The 17,357-nt window shown below is 51.6% G+C and overlaps 1 protein-coding gene across 2 annotated transcripts in view; it reads right to left on the reverse strand.

Moving 5' to 3' along the window:
* The window catches only part of VWF (von Willebrand factor), a 127,690-nt gene that overhangs the window by 52,176 nt on the left and 58,157 nt on the right, over positions 1–17,357 (reverse strand). For both annotated transcript variants that reach the window (XM_070371770.1, XM_070371771.1), the window contains 9 exons: positions 14,416–14,519; positions 13,235–13,373; positions 9,900–10,034; positions 8,421–8,567; positions 5,045–5,185; positions 4,797–4,910; positions 3,067–3,223; positions 2,165–2,323; positions 1,369–1,504 (listed from right to left, as the gene is read on the reverse strand). In XM_070371770.1, coding sequence (XP_070227871.1) covers positions 1,369–1,504; positions 2,165–2,323; positions 3,067–3,223; positions 4,797–4,910; positions 5,045–5,185; positions 8,421–8,567; positions 9,900–10,034; positions 13,235–13,373; positions 14,416–14,519 — 1,232 coding nt within the window. The remainder of the gene's footprint in view (positions 1–1,368; positions 1,505–2,164; positions 2,324–3,066; positions 3,224–4,796; positions 4,911–5,044; positions 5,186–8,420; positions 8,568–9,899; positions 10,035–13,234; positions 13,374–14,415; positions 14,520–17,357) is intronic.

A 17,357-nucleotide genomic window follows, 5' to 3' on the forward strand; every position in this document is an offset into this window, starting at 1 on the left:
GGAGAGATGAATAAAGATTTGAAATCCCAGCTTTATCTGGCAGAACAAAGTACTGGGGGTGGTGTTCTCGGGTCTCCAAGATGCTAGATGGGGAACAACATTAACTCATTCATTCTTTCCCACAATGGACAGATGGTTTATGCCCATCACATGCCAGGATCTGGCTATGCCCCACACCCAGCCCCAAGCCCCCACACAACTTATCACCCCACCGTGCCAAGTTTCCAGTCCCCTGGTCACTTCTCTCCCTTTCACCAGGGTCCTGGAAAGTGGCAGGGTCTGCCAGACCACAGGAGAAGCTGCCTGCGGTGGAGACCCATTCAGGCTAGAACCTTGTTCTGCAGGCACTCTCAGCCATTGTGGCCACTTGCTCTCAGCATCGCAATAGAGTGGGGAGACAGCAGTGCCCTGAGCCCCGGAGTATCCCTGTGGAGCGCCTCCCAGCAGTGTCCCCAGCCTGCTCCAGAACCGCTCTCCACACGGGCTTGCAGCTGCAGCGTGTGCCCAGGTGACTGCCCTCCCCATGCGCCTGCGGCTCAGAACCCCTATTCCTCGGCACAGCCGGGGGCAGGCAAGGTCTTAATGGAAAGTCGACTCCTACTTCCTCATACTGCACGTGGTTTAGGGCCTCCATCCTTGGCTGATAAAGCAGGAGTGACAGATTCTCGACTTTTCTGTGTTTGCTAGAAAATCCACCCGGGCAGAAAGCAGTCGGGGTCTGGCCCTCGCAGCCGTGGCAATGGTCCCTTTCTTCCTCAGCGAGTTTAAGTTCTCGAGTTTAGGATCCCATAAGGAGTGGTGCTGAGCATACAACGTTGGAACATAAATTCTCGACTTAGGAGCAGGGCTTCAAGAAGCTCAGAGCTCAACCCCCTCCTCACCTCCCCAGGGCCAGCTGCCAGAGGCAATCAGGCAGTGGGGCAGTAGGGGGCCCCTACAATCGGTAGGGGGAGTGACCCATGCCTCCCTCCAGTTATGAGAGCCTCATCCTGGCCACCTTGGCGGTGGCCCGCGGTATATGAGCCCTGCTACAGGGTCAGGGACTCCACCTCACTTTCCCCCAACCTGCATCCCAATGTCCAGTAAACAAGAAATCTGCTATCCATAGATGCCTGTCCCCAGACCGGATGCCACCTCCAGGGACAAGAAGAGGCCAGACTCTTCCTTCAGCAACAAGAGATAAAAACCTAAATCTCCTAAGAGGTATTTCCTGGGGAAAATATCTAGTCTGTCCTCAAAGACAGAGAGGCAAACCGAACAAGAACAAGACGTCCTTCCCCAAACGGACACTTCCGAGCAGGCCCCCAGGTTTGACAGTAAGGCTGATCATTCAGACAACCAGGGGCAGGGTAGGGGGTGCTGTGTTACCAGATCTGGCAATGCTCAGGGTCCCCAGGGTTCAGGGTCACTTTCTTCCCGGAGGCTAAGCGCCGGCCCTCCACCTGGCACACAGGGCAGTCCTCGGGGTTGACGCAGGTCTGCAAAAGCTCGTCCAGGATTTTCCCTGCGTGACAAGCCTCTCGTTAGGAGCCAAAGTGCCCACCTTGCCTGCAAGGAAGACTTTCCTGGCACCAAAGGGCCTGTCCCAGCTCTGCGTGCCTCCCCTGAGGGCCACCAAATCACTTAGGGAGCATCCTTTCACCTACAAAATTGGGAGAGGGGGTTCCTTCTCCTACCTTGCCTCCTCCAAATGCCAGGACAAAGCAGGTCTTATCACCAGGGGTCTTTTTGTTCCTCCACCAAAGAAGATACCTGATAACTCTCAACCTGTGCTACCCACTGCTGTAGCTACTAACAACCAGTGGCTGGTTACATTTGAATGTAGATTAAGTAACATCAACAAAACTGAACATTCAATTCCTTAGACACAATGAGCCACATCTGAGTTGAACTCTCCTGGCATTGCAAAAAGTTCTATCAGAAAGTGCTGCTCCAGATGATAAACCCATCAATTGACCCCCAGAAGCATCACACGGGAACTCAGCTTGGCAAAAATCTCAGCTGGCCTGGCTCTGGTGGAAGGACGTAGAAACAGGACATAGGGTGATGGGGCTGGGGACAGAAGGGCCCTTGGGCGAGGCTGAGACGAAGCAGGACGGGGCGGCACTTTCCTGAGGACCAGCCCCACCCTCCACTCCATCCCCACAGGGGGCCAGGGCCTCACCGGGTGGGCAGTGTGCGTGGCAGCCCTCCACGCACTGCACGGGGCAGGCCAGGGGCTCCGGGTGCTGGCACGTGACTGGACAGGCCGGAGCACAGCTGTTGTAGCGCCACTCGCATTGGTACCCACTCTCCTTCAGGTTCCGCTCCTCACAATTCTGGGCTGTGCAGACCCCCAAACAGGCAGGATGGTTATTAAGGCCCCAGACAACCCCATGCAGCCCCGGACAGATGGCGGGAGGCCCGTGGGGATGACGGCCCGGCCACGTCCGATGCATCTGGGCTTTGAGAGCCCCCCAACCAGGAACCCAGTGGTTCTGAATCTGTTTTCCTTATAAAAATGTTCAGTCGCTCAACACAGGGAGGAAGAGCTGACATAAGTATCTGAGCTGCTCGATCACAGTGGTGTGAAGTGTGCTTAGTGGCTGTCGTGTCGGACTCTTTGCAACCCCATGGACTGTAGCCTGCCAGGCTTCTTTGTCCATGGGATTCTCCAGGCAGGAAGACTGGAGTGGGTTGTCATTCCCTTCTCCAGGGGAGCATCCCGACCCAGGGATTAAATCCCGGTATCCTGCACTGCAGGAGGATTCTTTACCGTCAGAGCCACCAAGGAAGCGCTTGTGATGGTAAATGTGATCGAGTCTAATTACAGGCACACTGACCTCTTTCTTCTCTTCATCACCACTCCCTCTTCTTCTCCCAGAATTTCTCCAGAAGAGGCTCTCCCTGTTGCTGTATTCAATCCTGACCCTCCTCACACACACCTGTGTCCTGACCCCTCCACCTCGGCTTTCACCCCCAAGTGGGTCTTTCTCCCCCACCAAGGCATCCACCCCCAGGGTCTCACGGTCCAGCTGTGTGAGAGGAGGGGGCATGGCCAGGATCGTGAGGGACCACGGGACTCACGGCACAGTGTGGCTGTCCTCCAGGTCACCACCTGGCCGTGCTGGGCACACTCGTGGGCATAGGCAGCAATGGTGTCACAGAAGCAGGCACAGTCCCCGATGGACTCGCAGGAGCAGCTGTCATAGATGCAAACATCCAGGTACGGCTCGGGGTTCACCTGCAAGGGAGGCGCGGGTGGCCATGACCCAGGGCTGCGCTTGGGGACTCTGGCCCTCGGCCAGGCGGGAATGTGCCATTGATCAGAGTAGGGACAGCGGCTCCAGAGCAGAAAGAGAGATGGGAGGCCATAGTCTCCAGGAGGGGGTGGGTAAAAAGGCAGAAATCCTATGTTCTCATCTGGATTCCAGAAAAGGGGGGAAAAGGCAGGCTTGCCAGCCTCTCATAGATGAGATGTGCCTGAGAATTTTTCAGAAGAACATTCCTTTCAACCCATCTGTTCCAGGCACCTGATGAGCCATCATCCATCCCTATAACCCATTTCCACCCTCATGGGAGTCTGGGTGCTTTACATAAACACAACACACACACACACACACACACTCTTTCCTGGCCTCCACTCAGCAGAGAGACCAAGAAAACCAAAAACCCATCGGGACCACCCATACTGTCCCTCTAAGATGCTATAGGCTGACGTGCTGGACCTCGGCTGGCCCAGTGCTCCTGGACTCCGACCCCAAACCTACCCTAGGGGAAGCCCACCTGCCGTCTACATTCAAGCCCTAACCACCTCCCACTTTCCACCTGCCGCACACCTGACCCCCACATACCAGCCTTGCTCGGAGGAGTTGCGGTTGGAATGAACCGGACATTAAGCAGCTCACTGTGCCCCACAGCCTTGGTTTCTTTGACCCTCTCACTGCTTCCCCACTTCCTGCTCAGGCGCCCGGGGTCTCCACCAAACCAGGGGATCCTACCTATCCTTCTGGGTGCTGAGGGACTAAAATTCACTGGCTGGACAGGAAGAGATGAAACACAGGTGTTCAGCCACTCCCACGAGGGCGACATGACGAAGCAGCAGGCCTGGGCACCTGTCTGTGACTGCCCCTACATGTGTACATACATATACAAATACACACGTACCCACAGATACACATGTGGGCATATATACATTCAGACAGAGACAGAACCTACACTGAACCTTTTGCGGAGAAATTCCTCATCACCACGTGAGTTAAAGACATCCAAAGAAGCCATAAAATACAGGCTCAAAATCTGGCTTTAAGGGGATTTCCTTGGTAGTCCAGTAGTTGGGATTCTGCACTCCCAATGCAGGGGGCACCGGTTCAATTTCTGGTCAGGGAACTAAGATCCCACATGCCACGCAGAGTAGCCAAAAAAAAATTTTTTTTTAATCTGGCTGTAAGACCAGAAGAGTTTCTGTAAGACAAGACCTGGGAGCCCAGGGCACAGGTGGGATGTCTGGGGCCAGAGACACAGCAGGGGCAGGAGAAGGGAACCCACCATTCTGAGGTTAGAGATAAGGTAACCTGTGGGGGACAAGCCCCAAGACTGAGGCCAGAAGGGCAGCTCAGGCAGGATGCACAGAGAGCCAACCATTGCACAGAAGAAAAAGGCTTTGCCAAGCATTGCTTTCCTGATAAGACATCGATTATTCCTTTTCTTTCACAGACTGAAGCCACAAGAGGTGAGCAACTACAGATCATTTCTAAAGCTCCTGGAAGCATCCACGGTTAGAAGTGCCTGTCTCCCAGGCCCCCTGTTGCCCTCACCAGCCTGTTGCACTCTCGGAAAACATCACTGGTGAGGACCCTGCAGGAGGAATCCACCATGGTCTGCTTCATGACGTTGTCATGGCAGATGGCAGGGGCCGAGTCCAGCCGCACCTGGGGAACCAAGAGGGAGAACACAGATGGACCCAGAACAGTCAACCCGGAAGCAAACAAGAGTCCCTCTCCCCAAGCCCCGCCCCCTGCAGGCCACACAACCCACAGCGCACAGCAGAGGGGACCCAACCTACTTTCTGGGTGTCAGCGCACTGTGGGCTCACTTTCCAGGAATTCCCAAAGTCCACGGGGTTTTCCTCCACTTGGAGGCTGCTGCTGGTGAGGTCATTGTTCTGGACGCCATCGAAATTCCCACACAGGCCGCATACCCGCTCCTGGGGGACAAGTAGGGGGAGTGTGAGCTTTGCAAACCTCGGAGAAAACTGGCTGAGTCAGGAGGAGGAGAGTTCCAGGCAGCACGGGAGGCAGACTCGCCTGAGGAAGAGGAGGAGGGAAGGGGATGGGAGGGCAGCCCAGAGGGAGACCAGGGTGGTCAGCAAAGCCCCAACCCTGCCAAGGCCCTTTCCCTGCTTCTGCACTGACCCCCATGCTGTAATTGTTCAGTCACTCAGTTGTGTCCGACTCTCTGTGGCCCCATGGACTGGCCTCCCTGTCCTTCACCATCTCCCTGAATTTGCTCAAACTCATGTCCATTGAGCCAGTGATGCCATCCAGCCATCTCATCCTCTGTCTCCCCCTTCTCAGAATGAACATAAATGACCCCATGTTAAGGTTAAGGAAGCCAAGATCATTCACAAAGAGAAGCAGCACACCCAGGTCCCTCGGAGGGCCAGTTAAGCAGCCAGGGCCCTGATCCCTGCAGTATAAACCGTCAGCCGCCCCAGTAAGGGTCTGAGCAGAAGAGAAGCTGGTTCAGCATTACATCAACGAGAGTGTGAGAGGTCTGAGGAAGGAGCCCTCTAGTCTTACTTGACTGTGGACAGTTGCTTGCCTTCCCTGGACAACTGCAGCCTGTCCAGAGCAAGCTGGCCAGGATCCTCTGTGTGTTAGTCACTCAGTCATGTCCAAGTCTTTGTGACCCCGTGGGCTATAGCCCACCAGGTTCCTCTGTCCATGGAATTCTCCAGGCAAGAATACTGGAGTGAGTTGCCATTTCCTTCTCCAGTGGATCTTCCCGACCCAGGGATCTAACTCAGTTCTCCTGCATTACAGGCAGATTCTTTACCATCTGAGCCACCAGGGAAGGCCAGGATTCTGCTGTATACTAAATGCTACCAGCACTGACATAATATCTTACTTCTCTCCATGTTCACCTATCAGGGGGTGCAGTATACAACAAATCCTGACCAACTAATGAATGAATAGATGAAAACCATCACATAAGAACCACTGGACAAAGACTTCTTCAGCAGTCCTGTGGTTAAGACTCTGCCTTTCAATGCAGGGGGTGCAGGTTCAATCCCTGGTCAGGGAACTAAGATTTCATAAGCCGCGATGTATGGCCAAAAAAAACTTTTTTTAAGTGGACAAAATCAGCCTGGAAAAGAAAAGGTGATGCTTTTAGAACCTTTTTGAAGTCCTGCCTTGAGACAAAGAGAAGTGATTTATTCTGTTTTGCTAGGAAACATGTAAGAAAAATGTTCTCATAGGTGGGCAAAAGGACAAAGATTTTTACGTGGCCTGACAGCCCCTGCGTATGGCCCTGCCTGGTCCCTGTCCTTACTGACCACCAATCACCTCAAGCCCCTCCTCTCTAGCCACCCTAGTCTGCTTGTTCAACACAAACACCATCTACCTCAGGGACTTGGCATCTGCTGTGCCATCTGCCTAAAGTCAGGATATTTACACGACTCCCTTCCCTCTTCCCCAAAGACTCTTCTCACACTCTCTGAGACGAGTCTCATCAGACCAACCCATCTAAAATACTTAGTGGCCCAGTGGTCTAGAATCAGCCTTGCAATGCAGAGGATGTGGGTTTGATCCCTGGTCGGGGAGCTAACATCCCACATGCCGTGGAGCAACTGAACTGAACCCGAGCACCACTAGAGAGTCCCTGCCCTGCAATGGAACATCTCCCATGACACAACTAAGATGCAACACAGCCAAATAAATAAATAATAATAAAAAAAACATAATAGGGACTTCCCTGGTGGTCCAGTGGCTAAGACTCCACGCTCCCAATGCAGGGGGCGTGGGTTTGATCCTTGGTCAGGGAACTAGATCCCACATGCTGCAACTAAAGAGTGTTTACAGGCTGCAATTAAGACTTGGAGCAGCCAAAAAATAAATAAAAATATATTTTAAAAAATATATATAATCTTTAAAATATAAAACACATAATATCCCCACTAGAATATGACCTCCATCAGACTTCCCCGATGGCTCAGAGAGTAAGGAATCTGCCCGCAGTGCAGGAGACACAGGAGATGCGGGTTCGATCCCTGGGTCAGGAAGATCCCCTGGAGGCGGGCATGGCAACCCACTTTAGTATTCTTGCCTGGAGAATCCCATGGACAGAGGAGCCTGGTGGGCTGCAGTCCATGAGGTTGCAAAGAGTCAAACACAACTGAGCAATTAAGCAAGCAGGCAGGGTTGTGGTAGGCAAAACAACAGCCAGCCCCAGAGATGTCCACGTCCTAATCCCCAGAACCAGGAATATGTCACTGTACATGGCTAAGGGGACTTTGCAGGTGTGTTAGGTCAAGGATCTTGAGACAGGAAGACTGTCCTGGGTCACCTGGGTGAGCTCAGAGTGATCACAGGGTGCAGGAGAAGTCAGAATGAGAAAGGCGATGAGACCGAGGGAAACGGAGAGCAGAAGATGCTGTGCTACTGGCTTTGAAGGTGGAGGATGGGACCACAGCCAAGGGATGCAGGCAGTCTCCTGAAGCTAGAAAAGGCAAGGACAGATTCTCCCCTCACTGTATCAATAGTAAGTTATTTTCCCCATACCCAGAGTACCTAGAACAGTGCTTGACACATAACAGGAGTTTAGTAAGCATTTGTTGAATAATGGAATGAGTGCATTGCTGATGCTCTCCAGAAACAGCATGGGGTCGCAAGGAGCAGCCTCACTCAGATACGAGCTGAGAATGAGCCATCAGAATGCTGGGAACGTGGGTCCTGCCACCAGGGCAGACAGAGCATTCATCACATACATGCGTGGAGGAAACGAAGTCCCAGCAAACCGTCAAGACCTGGCCAGACATCACGAGCTTCCCCCCAAGCAGCTGATGAGCCATCTCACCACAGCCCTTGGCAGGTGCTGGCCTGGGCTCCATGGGAGGTGCACCCAGAATGTTCTGAGGTGTTATAGTCACATTGTGCATGATGGGTTTTGCTCCTTAGGTTAGGAAACCTTAAAAATACCTACTGCCAGTCAAGGGACTGTTTGCAGGGTCCAGGACCCTCCATCCTGCCCACGGGCAACTGTCTCGGGAAACAGCCAAGGTGAACTCTAATCCTTGAGTCTTATCTGTGTTGGGAGGAGGCTGAACCAGGTGACCACCCACCTTCCCCCTGAGACTGGGGGTGGGGATCCCAGATGCTGCTCAGGGAGCTGAAGATGCAAGCAGACAAAGAGGGAGGAAGTGGAGAAAGGCCACCCACCTGGTACGTCCGCTTCAGGAACACGGAGACGGCCAGGTGCCCGTCCCAGACCACAGAGAGGGCCTTGCCCAGCAGCACAGTGATGTACCGGCCAGACTCCACCACCTCAAAGTGCGTCTCATCCTTCATGGGCGTCTTCACGTTCACCTGAGCGAGAGACCAGGACAGTAAGGGATAGCATATATGTGTGTATACATGTGTATATATATAATGTATGCTTGTATATGTGTATGCTTCTGCTGCTGCTAAGTCGCTTCAGCCATGTCTGACTCTGTGCAACCTCACAGACAGCAGCCCACCAGGCTCCTCTGTCCTTGGGATTCTCCAGGCACGAACACTGGAGTGGGCTGCCATTGCCTTCTCCAATATATGTGCATATACCTGTATATGTATGTGTATATATATATAACGTATTCTTGTATATGTGTGTATATATATTTGTGTGAATAATGCATGTATGTATGTGTGTGTTCATTTATTATATAATACATATAAATGTGAGACTTAATATATATGTATGTATAAAATATTTGCATGTATAATGTATGTGTATATATGCGTGCAGACATTTGTATATATTATATATATAAATGTGAGTACATACATATACATGTGTATGTATGTGTGTATACTTTTGTACACATTATATATGTGCGTGGGATATAATATTTATGTGTATGTACATATGTGTATACATTTGTATGTATATGTGTGTATACATTTGAATATATAATATATATGTATATGTGTGTATAATATATTTATATGTGTTGCATCCATTTGTGTGTATAATACATATAACTGTGGGTATGTAATATATATGTATACATGCATGTAAATGTGTGTATATGTTTGTATATATAATACAAACAGCTATGGGTATATAATATGTATGTATTTGTGTGTATGTGTGCTTATAATATATATTTGTATAATACATGTGTTTATGTGTGTATATATGTATATAATACATATAGCCATGGGTACATAATACATATGTATGTGTGTGTAGAATATGTGTGTGTGTGTACATGCGTATATATATAATTCATATAACTATGGTATATAATATATATGTATGTGTGTGTACACAAGTGTGTATATTTGTGTGTGTATAATGCATGTTTATATATGCATATGTCTATGTGTGTATTGTAATAACATGACTGTGGACATATAACATATGTGTGTGTACACACGTATTCCCATATGAAAGTCCTCCCACCCTCCACTACCCCCCAAGTCCGCCCTGGCTCTTCCTACACTGGTGCAAATACAGTTACACACCCTGCTCCACACGTGTCTGCACTTCCTTTTACTAAATCCATCACCATCTGCACCCACCCCCCTCGCGGGACGTGGTGAGGTCTCTCCACCAGCAGCATCGTGCTCCACCCGCACGTGTCCTGAACTAATGCTGGGCACTGCTCCCCATCAGCTAATGGGGGCACTGAGGGTGGGGCACCAGCCCATACTCACCTCCCCGTCAAACAGCTCTATTTCTCCTCCTTCCACCAGGATGGTGATGCGCTTCCTGCACTTCAGGGAGGGGACTCTGCACCCCTCATTCCCCACCAGGACCCGGAAGGTGCCGGGGTTACTACCACAGTGGTCCTGGGGAAAGGGGTGGATGTCAGGAGAGAAACACAATCCTTCCACCCCTGCCCAGACCAGCAGACCGTGGTCGGTGCTCCCAGGCTTTTGAAGGGAGTGTTACAGGAGGCTGCCATGACCACATGCACGTGTGTGTGCGCTTGTGTGTTCATGAGCCAGACGACACTCACAAGACTGCCATCCTCAGCCATCAGCCATGAGCAAGCGCCTACAGTCAGGCAGAGAAAAGGGCTGAGGGGCAGGAGGGAGGAAGAAGGGAGACAGCGGAAGGTGGACACATCAGCCTGCTGATCCCCCACTCCGCCCCAGAGCCTGTTGGGCCAGCCTCAGCAGGGACCCACACCATCAGGCATGCGACACTTGGCAGATCCAAGCTCCAGCGGAGTCCCCTGGGTGGCTGGCCAGGACTGTAACCAAAGACCGCCAGACCCAGCAACACCAGCTGAGCTGCCACCTCTAGAAGGCACTGGTCCTCGCTGGGGTCTACACAGAAAAGCAGCAGAAAGGGACACGCTTCTGGCAAACACCTCCCGTCGTGGCTGTCGCTGTGGTGTGATGGGGAAAACCACTCACTTAGAAAAGCTAGGTGCGGGCTTGTTTCTGCCACATCTGGGATGATGTTGAGTAGGTCACTTACCTCTCTGACCCACACACTCATACACACACACACACACACACAGCACACACATACAATACACACTTGCACACATACACACACATACACATATACATAAACAGACACACATTCATATACACACAAAGACACACACATAACATATATACAATACACACTTTTGCACATACATACATGCACACATGTACACACATATAGGCATGCATTCATATACACACAAAGACACATATACACACATGCATAACACAGAGTACACATTCATACACAGTCACACGCATGCATATACACATAAGTGCACACATACACACACAAACACACATATACAGACACATTCATATACACACATACAACCACGTGTACATACATAGATAACACATGCAATACACACTCTGCACATACATAGACACACATACACACATACATACATACCACACGTAGGACGTGCCCCTCTGTAAGATGGAATTAGCCAACCTAATGGGACTCTTAGGTTAAACGGGTTTGTCTCAGGCTAATGGGGTCGTCAGGTTAATGCGTTTGTGTTGGGTTAGTGGGATTGCCGGGTTAAACGGGTTAGGGTTGGGTTAATGGGATTGTGAAAGTTGTAAGAGGGAACATAGGTAGAAGCGCTGTGTCACCAGCTGAGATTTTTCTGAAGGGGAGGGTTTAGTCCTGAGAACACCTCCCAAAGGAGGAAGGGGAGTCAGGGAGGGGACCCAGGAAGAGCATCGAGGGGACATCAGCACTGGCTGTGGGGCAGGACTAGTAGCCCCCCGAGGGGCACAGCTCTGTGGGGGCACGACTGCCCACCTGGGCAGCTTCACTGGGCAGGCAGAGCCAGGGCAGGGGGTCTGACCAGTTCCTCTCACTGCACTGAACTGTCGTGCTTTCTGGGTGCCCAGATCTGAACCTGACTGAGGGTGGAGCCCCAGAGCTGGGTCACCCCTTCTTTTGCTACCAAGACTGGAGGGCACACAGGTAACAAAGGTGGGCTTCCACATACGACCTGTGGGGAAGCCCCAGAGGGCACCTGGGGGTGCGTAAAACCATTTCATGGGGCGCATGCCCGTCTGCCAGCATGCCACCCACCTCTCTGGGGCCAATCTGGGGCAGGGCACAGAGGCAGGGGGCTCCTTCTCCCCACGCCAGGCAGGTGTCACGCTCCATCTCACTCGACGCCCGACTCCCTGCAGCCCTAACTCCGGGGCTGAGGCTCCTGTGGGTCTGTGGTCTTCCCTCCAGACCACACCGAGCCCCTCCTCCCCGGCTCGGGAGAGGGGAGATGAACAGACCGCAATCTGTTTAAGCTGCAGAGTCCAGCCTCCTCACTGTCGTGAATAGAGAGCCCAGCCCTCCTTGCTCACCCACATCGCTGTCAACCAGCAAGAGACACGCCCAGGAGTCCACCCACCGGGAGAGGGGGCAGAGCGGCCCTGAGTCCACAGCTAGGATCCCCTGGGGCTGCTTCCCACCCTGCGGGCAGTAGGACCTGCTCTACCCCACACCCCCTCCCCACTCTGAGCTGCACTGGGTTGGAAATGAAAACGGTGAATAGGATAGAATAGGACAGGATACGACAGGATAGAATAGGATAGGAGCGCCCTACATATGAACTTTCAGGTGGCAAACTTTCAAAGCTGCAAATGTGCAACTTGTGTTCTAGCGAGGAACCATCACGTCAGGTGCGAGTGAACGGGCAGCTTGCCCTCCGTCTCCCATCGCTGCTGGCCCTTCAGCTCCACCATCTCCCCCGCTCCTCTCCCTCCTCCAGTCAGTAACTCTTCTTGCCTGGTCACTCGATGCCAGCCCCTGTATGCCAGCTGTTGGGCTGTTGTACTTTTGTACTATTTTACTTTTTTGTAAAGTACTATTGTACTTTCCAAGGTACTGCACTGTGAGATTAAAAATGTTTTCTTTATTTTTGTATTTGTTTTTTGTGTGTGTATTATTTGTGTGAAAAGTATTATAAACCTGTTACAGTATAGTACAAAATATAGCCAACTGTGTTAGTTGGGTACCTAAGCTTACTTAGGTGGACTTGTGAACAAACTGGACATACGAACAGAACTCTCAGAATAGAGTGCTCTCAGAATAGCACTCACTCGTAAGTAGGAGACATGCTGTAGAAGACAACAGAACAGAATAGATGGAATGGAACAGAATCACAGAAAGGGAAGGAAACTCCAGGGGTCATTTCCGCCATCCCCAGCGGGCTGTCCACTGCACAAGGATGCTGGCAGAGAGGGTGCCGGGGCCAAAATCCAGCCCCGACGCCACTCGCCATGGTTGGTCCCCTGACCAAGCTGTGTCTGCCAGGAGGAAAGAAGCCCTTCTCTCATTCCCTTGTGCTGGAATTGGGGTGACGGGAGCCTGCTCCACACCAAGGCCAGTCGACCAATGAGTTTCCATGCATCCCTGGAGGCGTCCAGGGAGTTGAGGCAAGTCGGCAGTCACCGGGGTCTTGAGGCCCTGCCTCTCCAGGGACTGGGAAGTCACTCCATTAGAAACCAGCCCCCAGAGCTGTTTCCCCAAGCAGCTCTAGCCTGGGACCCCCCTCCCCAGGTCTCACCTGCACCAGGACATACTGGCACTCCCCCGGGAACAGGTACTTGAGCCCATCAAAGGTGAAGTAGTGAGCCAGGCCCAGGGCAGAGCAGCTAGCATCACACACGTGGTCCGTACAGTTCCACTTCCGGTCCTGACAGACGCTGGGGACAGGAGATAGGGGGTAAGGGTGAGGCCACCGGATATAGGGGCAGGTCCGACATCAGGGCAGCCAGGATGCCACCCACCCCCAGGAGGTCTTGGGAACTGGTAGGTGGCTTCAGGGCCTGCAGATTGGACCTCGCGGGGCTCTGCAGTCATGAACCCCCATGTTTTTAGGGAACAGGGCCAAGGAGGACAGGGAAGCCACGCTACCCACTCATCACAAGGGGGAAACGACCAAAGAAGAGCCCCAGTTGTCCGAGGTGACACTATCACCACCTGCTCCAAACGTGCTGAAGCCCAGTCTCCCAAGACATTACCTGGGAAGAGCCACTGGGTCTCTATACAATGGACCCCAAGGCCAAAAGCCCCTCTGAGGCTAAGGGAACACACAGGACAGAAGAGCAGGCAAGTTCTGAGTCAGAGAAATGGTGACCAGCCATGAACTTCTGCTGAGAGAGGGTCTGTGTGGGCAGCAATGTGTATAAACCCACAGGGACTTGCCAGCTGCCCACACCCCCATCTCCCCACTCCATACCAGAACCAACATCAGGAAGTCCACTCTGGGCATCAGCAGTGGGATGCTCAGGCCTCCAGCCCCTTCCTGCCTGGCCCCTTGGCCCATCCCTAAAGCTCTGCAGGCCCCAAAGAAAGGCGGGGTGATGAGCAGAGTCAGGGACTGGGTGAAGGACGGTCCCTTTCCAGGCAGGCACCCTCACAATATGCCTGGAGGAGGGGGACCAGGATAAAGCCACAGAAGGACCCCGGCCTGGTGCCCTGGGGCAGTTTGGTTGCACATGCAGTGATGGACACGGCCCTTATATTTCCCCTGCCCCCTCCCTGCAGGGAAACACTGCTTTCCAGAGAGCATCCATCCCGGGCGAGCCCAGGGGATGAAAAAGATTCTCCCATTTGACAGATGGAGAAACAGAGGCAGAGGGGAAAGGACAGGTGCAGTCACATTCCCAGGAGTGGGGAACAGGCAAGTGACCAAACCCCTCCCCGACCTGCCCCCAGGACCCCCAGAACCACTCCCAGCCTCACCAGCTGTTGCAATCGACCTTCACCCTGTCTCCGGGGGCATACTCTCTGCCCTGGTGGAAGCAAGGGCACCTTTCCAGGGCCACACACCTGTTCTCATGCCGGACCTGAGGGAAAGTGAAGGGAAAGTCTTGGGGCCACAGTGAGTGAACAGCCACGGCCAGAGGCAACCCGGGGAGCCCACGCCCAGACTGGGGCTGGAGACCCTGCTTGGCTCTCATCCACACTGGTCCTCCTGGCTCAGCTGGAGATGCTCTGACCCCCTCTGCTCTCACACACTGCTGCAGGCAGGAGCCCTGGGACCCAGTGGAGACTCCAGTAACACATGTCAAAAGCCCCTGACACATGCATCTCCTTAGACCAAGTAATTCTTCCAGGGGATTTCTCTAAAGGTAACAGAGTTATGGGCTAAGATTAATGTGCAATTATTTACCACTCAAAAAAAAGTGGGAGCAATTAAGTGTTCAACAATAGGAAAATGATTAAGCCCATTGAGGAATCTCCAGGTGATATTGGCCAATGGAAATATCAAAATCTTAAAAGTTTTGAGAACTACTTATTCTGTTAATTTTTAAAACAAGAGATAAAAAACTGTATATACATATAATCTCAATTATGAAAAAAAAATATATATATACTTCAAAAACTGTCTGGAAGGGAATTTAGAAGTTGCCTCTGAGGGGTTGGGATAAGGGAGTTTGATTTTCTTTCTGTGGTTTTTAAATTTTCTTCTGATTGCTCTTCACTGAGCATTTATTATGTTCTATAATTGAAGAAACTGGACAATAGATTTAATGAAATGAAGTAATCGGTTAACAATGTACTTAATGTCCTGGAGGTAAAAGCGGAATACTGGCCACAGGTAGGGATGGACCAGAACCAGAAGCTGGGGGTTTTCAAGTCCCACGAGTCCCCTCCTGAGGGTCTGATGCACCTGCCCTCCTCCCCACCAGCCCTCCACCAGCCAAGGAGTTACCACGTGACAAGTTATACTCTTCACGGGATGCCGCCGAGGGGGCAGGGGAGAACTGAGAAGAGCCACTGGCCCCGGTGGGCTCAGGAAGAGCTGGCCAAGCCCCTCTGACTCCACATAGGGATCTGCTTCCATCCCGGCAGTCCAGGAGGCAGCCCTGGACTCCCGCTCTGCATGACCTTGAGAGAAGGACCCACAGCACTCTGGTTTCAAAGCCACCCAAGGGTGAGAAGCTTCTGGTATGGGTGCCCCAGCATCCACATGACCCCACTGCTCCACAGACAAGCCTGGGACCCCTAGGCTTTGAGCCCGGGGACAGGGCGGTCTTGGGCTGAACATAAGGCTTTCATGTCAGGGATCATAGACTGAAATTATGTGTGTGAATATGTATATATGTGCATTCATGTACATGTGTTTGTATGCATGTGCTAGTGTATATGCATGCATTTGTGTGCATGTGTATATGTGTGTGTTCCTTGTGTATGCACGTGTGCATTTGTGTGTGTGAGTGCCCACGTGTATGTGTGGGCACATGTATGTGGCTGTGTGCCTGTGTGTGTGTGGGTATATGTGTGCATATGTGTGGGTGTATATGTGTGTTGATATAAGTGAGTGCCCATGTGTCTATATTTGTGTTGTGGCTGTGTGTATATGTGTGTGCCTATGTGTATGTGTGGGTAGGCACATGTGTGTGTATAGCTGTGTGCCTGTGTGTGCCTATATATATATGTGTGTATGCCTGTGTGTTTCTGTGTGTGCATGCATGTGTGTATATGTGTGCATGCCTGTGTGTATATGTGGGTGCATGTGTGTATATGTGTTAGTGCATGTGTTAATATACATGAGTGTACATATGTGTCTATGTGTGTGTGTGCCTGTGTGTGTATGTGTGTATATGTGTGCATATCTATGTGTATGTGTGGGTAGGTGCATGTGTGTGTGTGGGTGTGTGCCTGTGTGTATCTGTGCATATGTGTATATGTGTGTGTATGTGTGCATGCCTGTGTATGTGTGCATGCCTGTGTATATATGTGAGTGCATGTGTGTGTATTAATATACACGAGTGTACATATGTGTCTATGTGTGTGTGTGCCTGTGTGTGTGTCTATATTTGTGTGTGCCTGTGTGTGTATGTGTGTGTGTGTGTGTATACCTATGTGTATGTGTGGGTAGGTGCATGTTTGTGTATGGCTGTGTGCCTGTATTATATGTGTGTGCCTGTGTGTATCTGTGCATATGTGTATATGTGTGTGTGTGTGTGCTTGCCTCTGTGTGTATATGTGTGTGTGTCTTGTATATGTGTGGGTGCCTGTGTGTGTGTTTATACATGTGAGTATAAGTGTGTCTATATGCGTGTGCACCTCTGTGTGCATGTGTGTATATATGTGTGTGTGCCTATGTATATGTGAGGCAAGGTTTCCCATTAAGAGGCTCTCAACTTTAACGCCACCAGCCCAGCTGAATCACCCAGAGTCCTAAAGCATTTTAAAAAAAAAATCCACAGAGATAGAAAGATAAAGACACAATGCAGAAGATGGGCGGGACACAGATGAGACCTGGTCCACATGGAGGGTGGGCCGGCACTGCAGCCCCAGGTGAATGGTCCACATGGAGGGTAGAGGGTGGGCTGGCACTGCAGCCCCAGGTGAATGGCCCACATGGAGGGTGGGCCGGCACTGCAGCCCCAAGTGAATGGCCCACATGGAGGGTGGGCCGGCACTGCAGCCCCACGTGAATGGTCCACATGGAGGGTGGGCCGGCACTGCAGCCCCAAGTGAATTTTGTGCAAGTCAGTCTCTTGGACACTGGGACACAAGAAGGATGATACAATAAAAGTAACGATTGTCCTTTTAGGACTTCAGAAGAGAACAGGCAGAAATAGTAGTCACGTTTGTTCATCAACTCATGACATCTTGAGCAAGAAAGGTTTGCGCTGAGAACTTGGTCCTGGGTTTCAATCAGCCCGAAGAAA

Source organism: Bos mutus, chromosome 5 (assembly GCF_027580195.1).
Source record: "Bos mutus isolate GX-2022 chromosome 5, NWIPB_WYAK_1.1, whole genome shotgun sequence".
NCBI lineage: Eukaryota > Metazoa > Chordata > Mammalia > Artiodactyla > Bovidae > Bos > Bos mutus.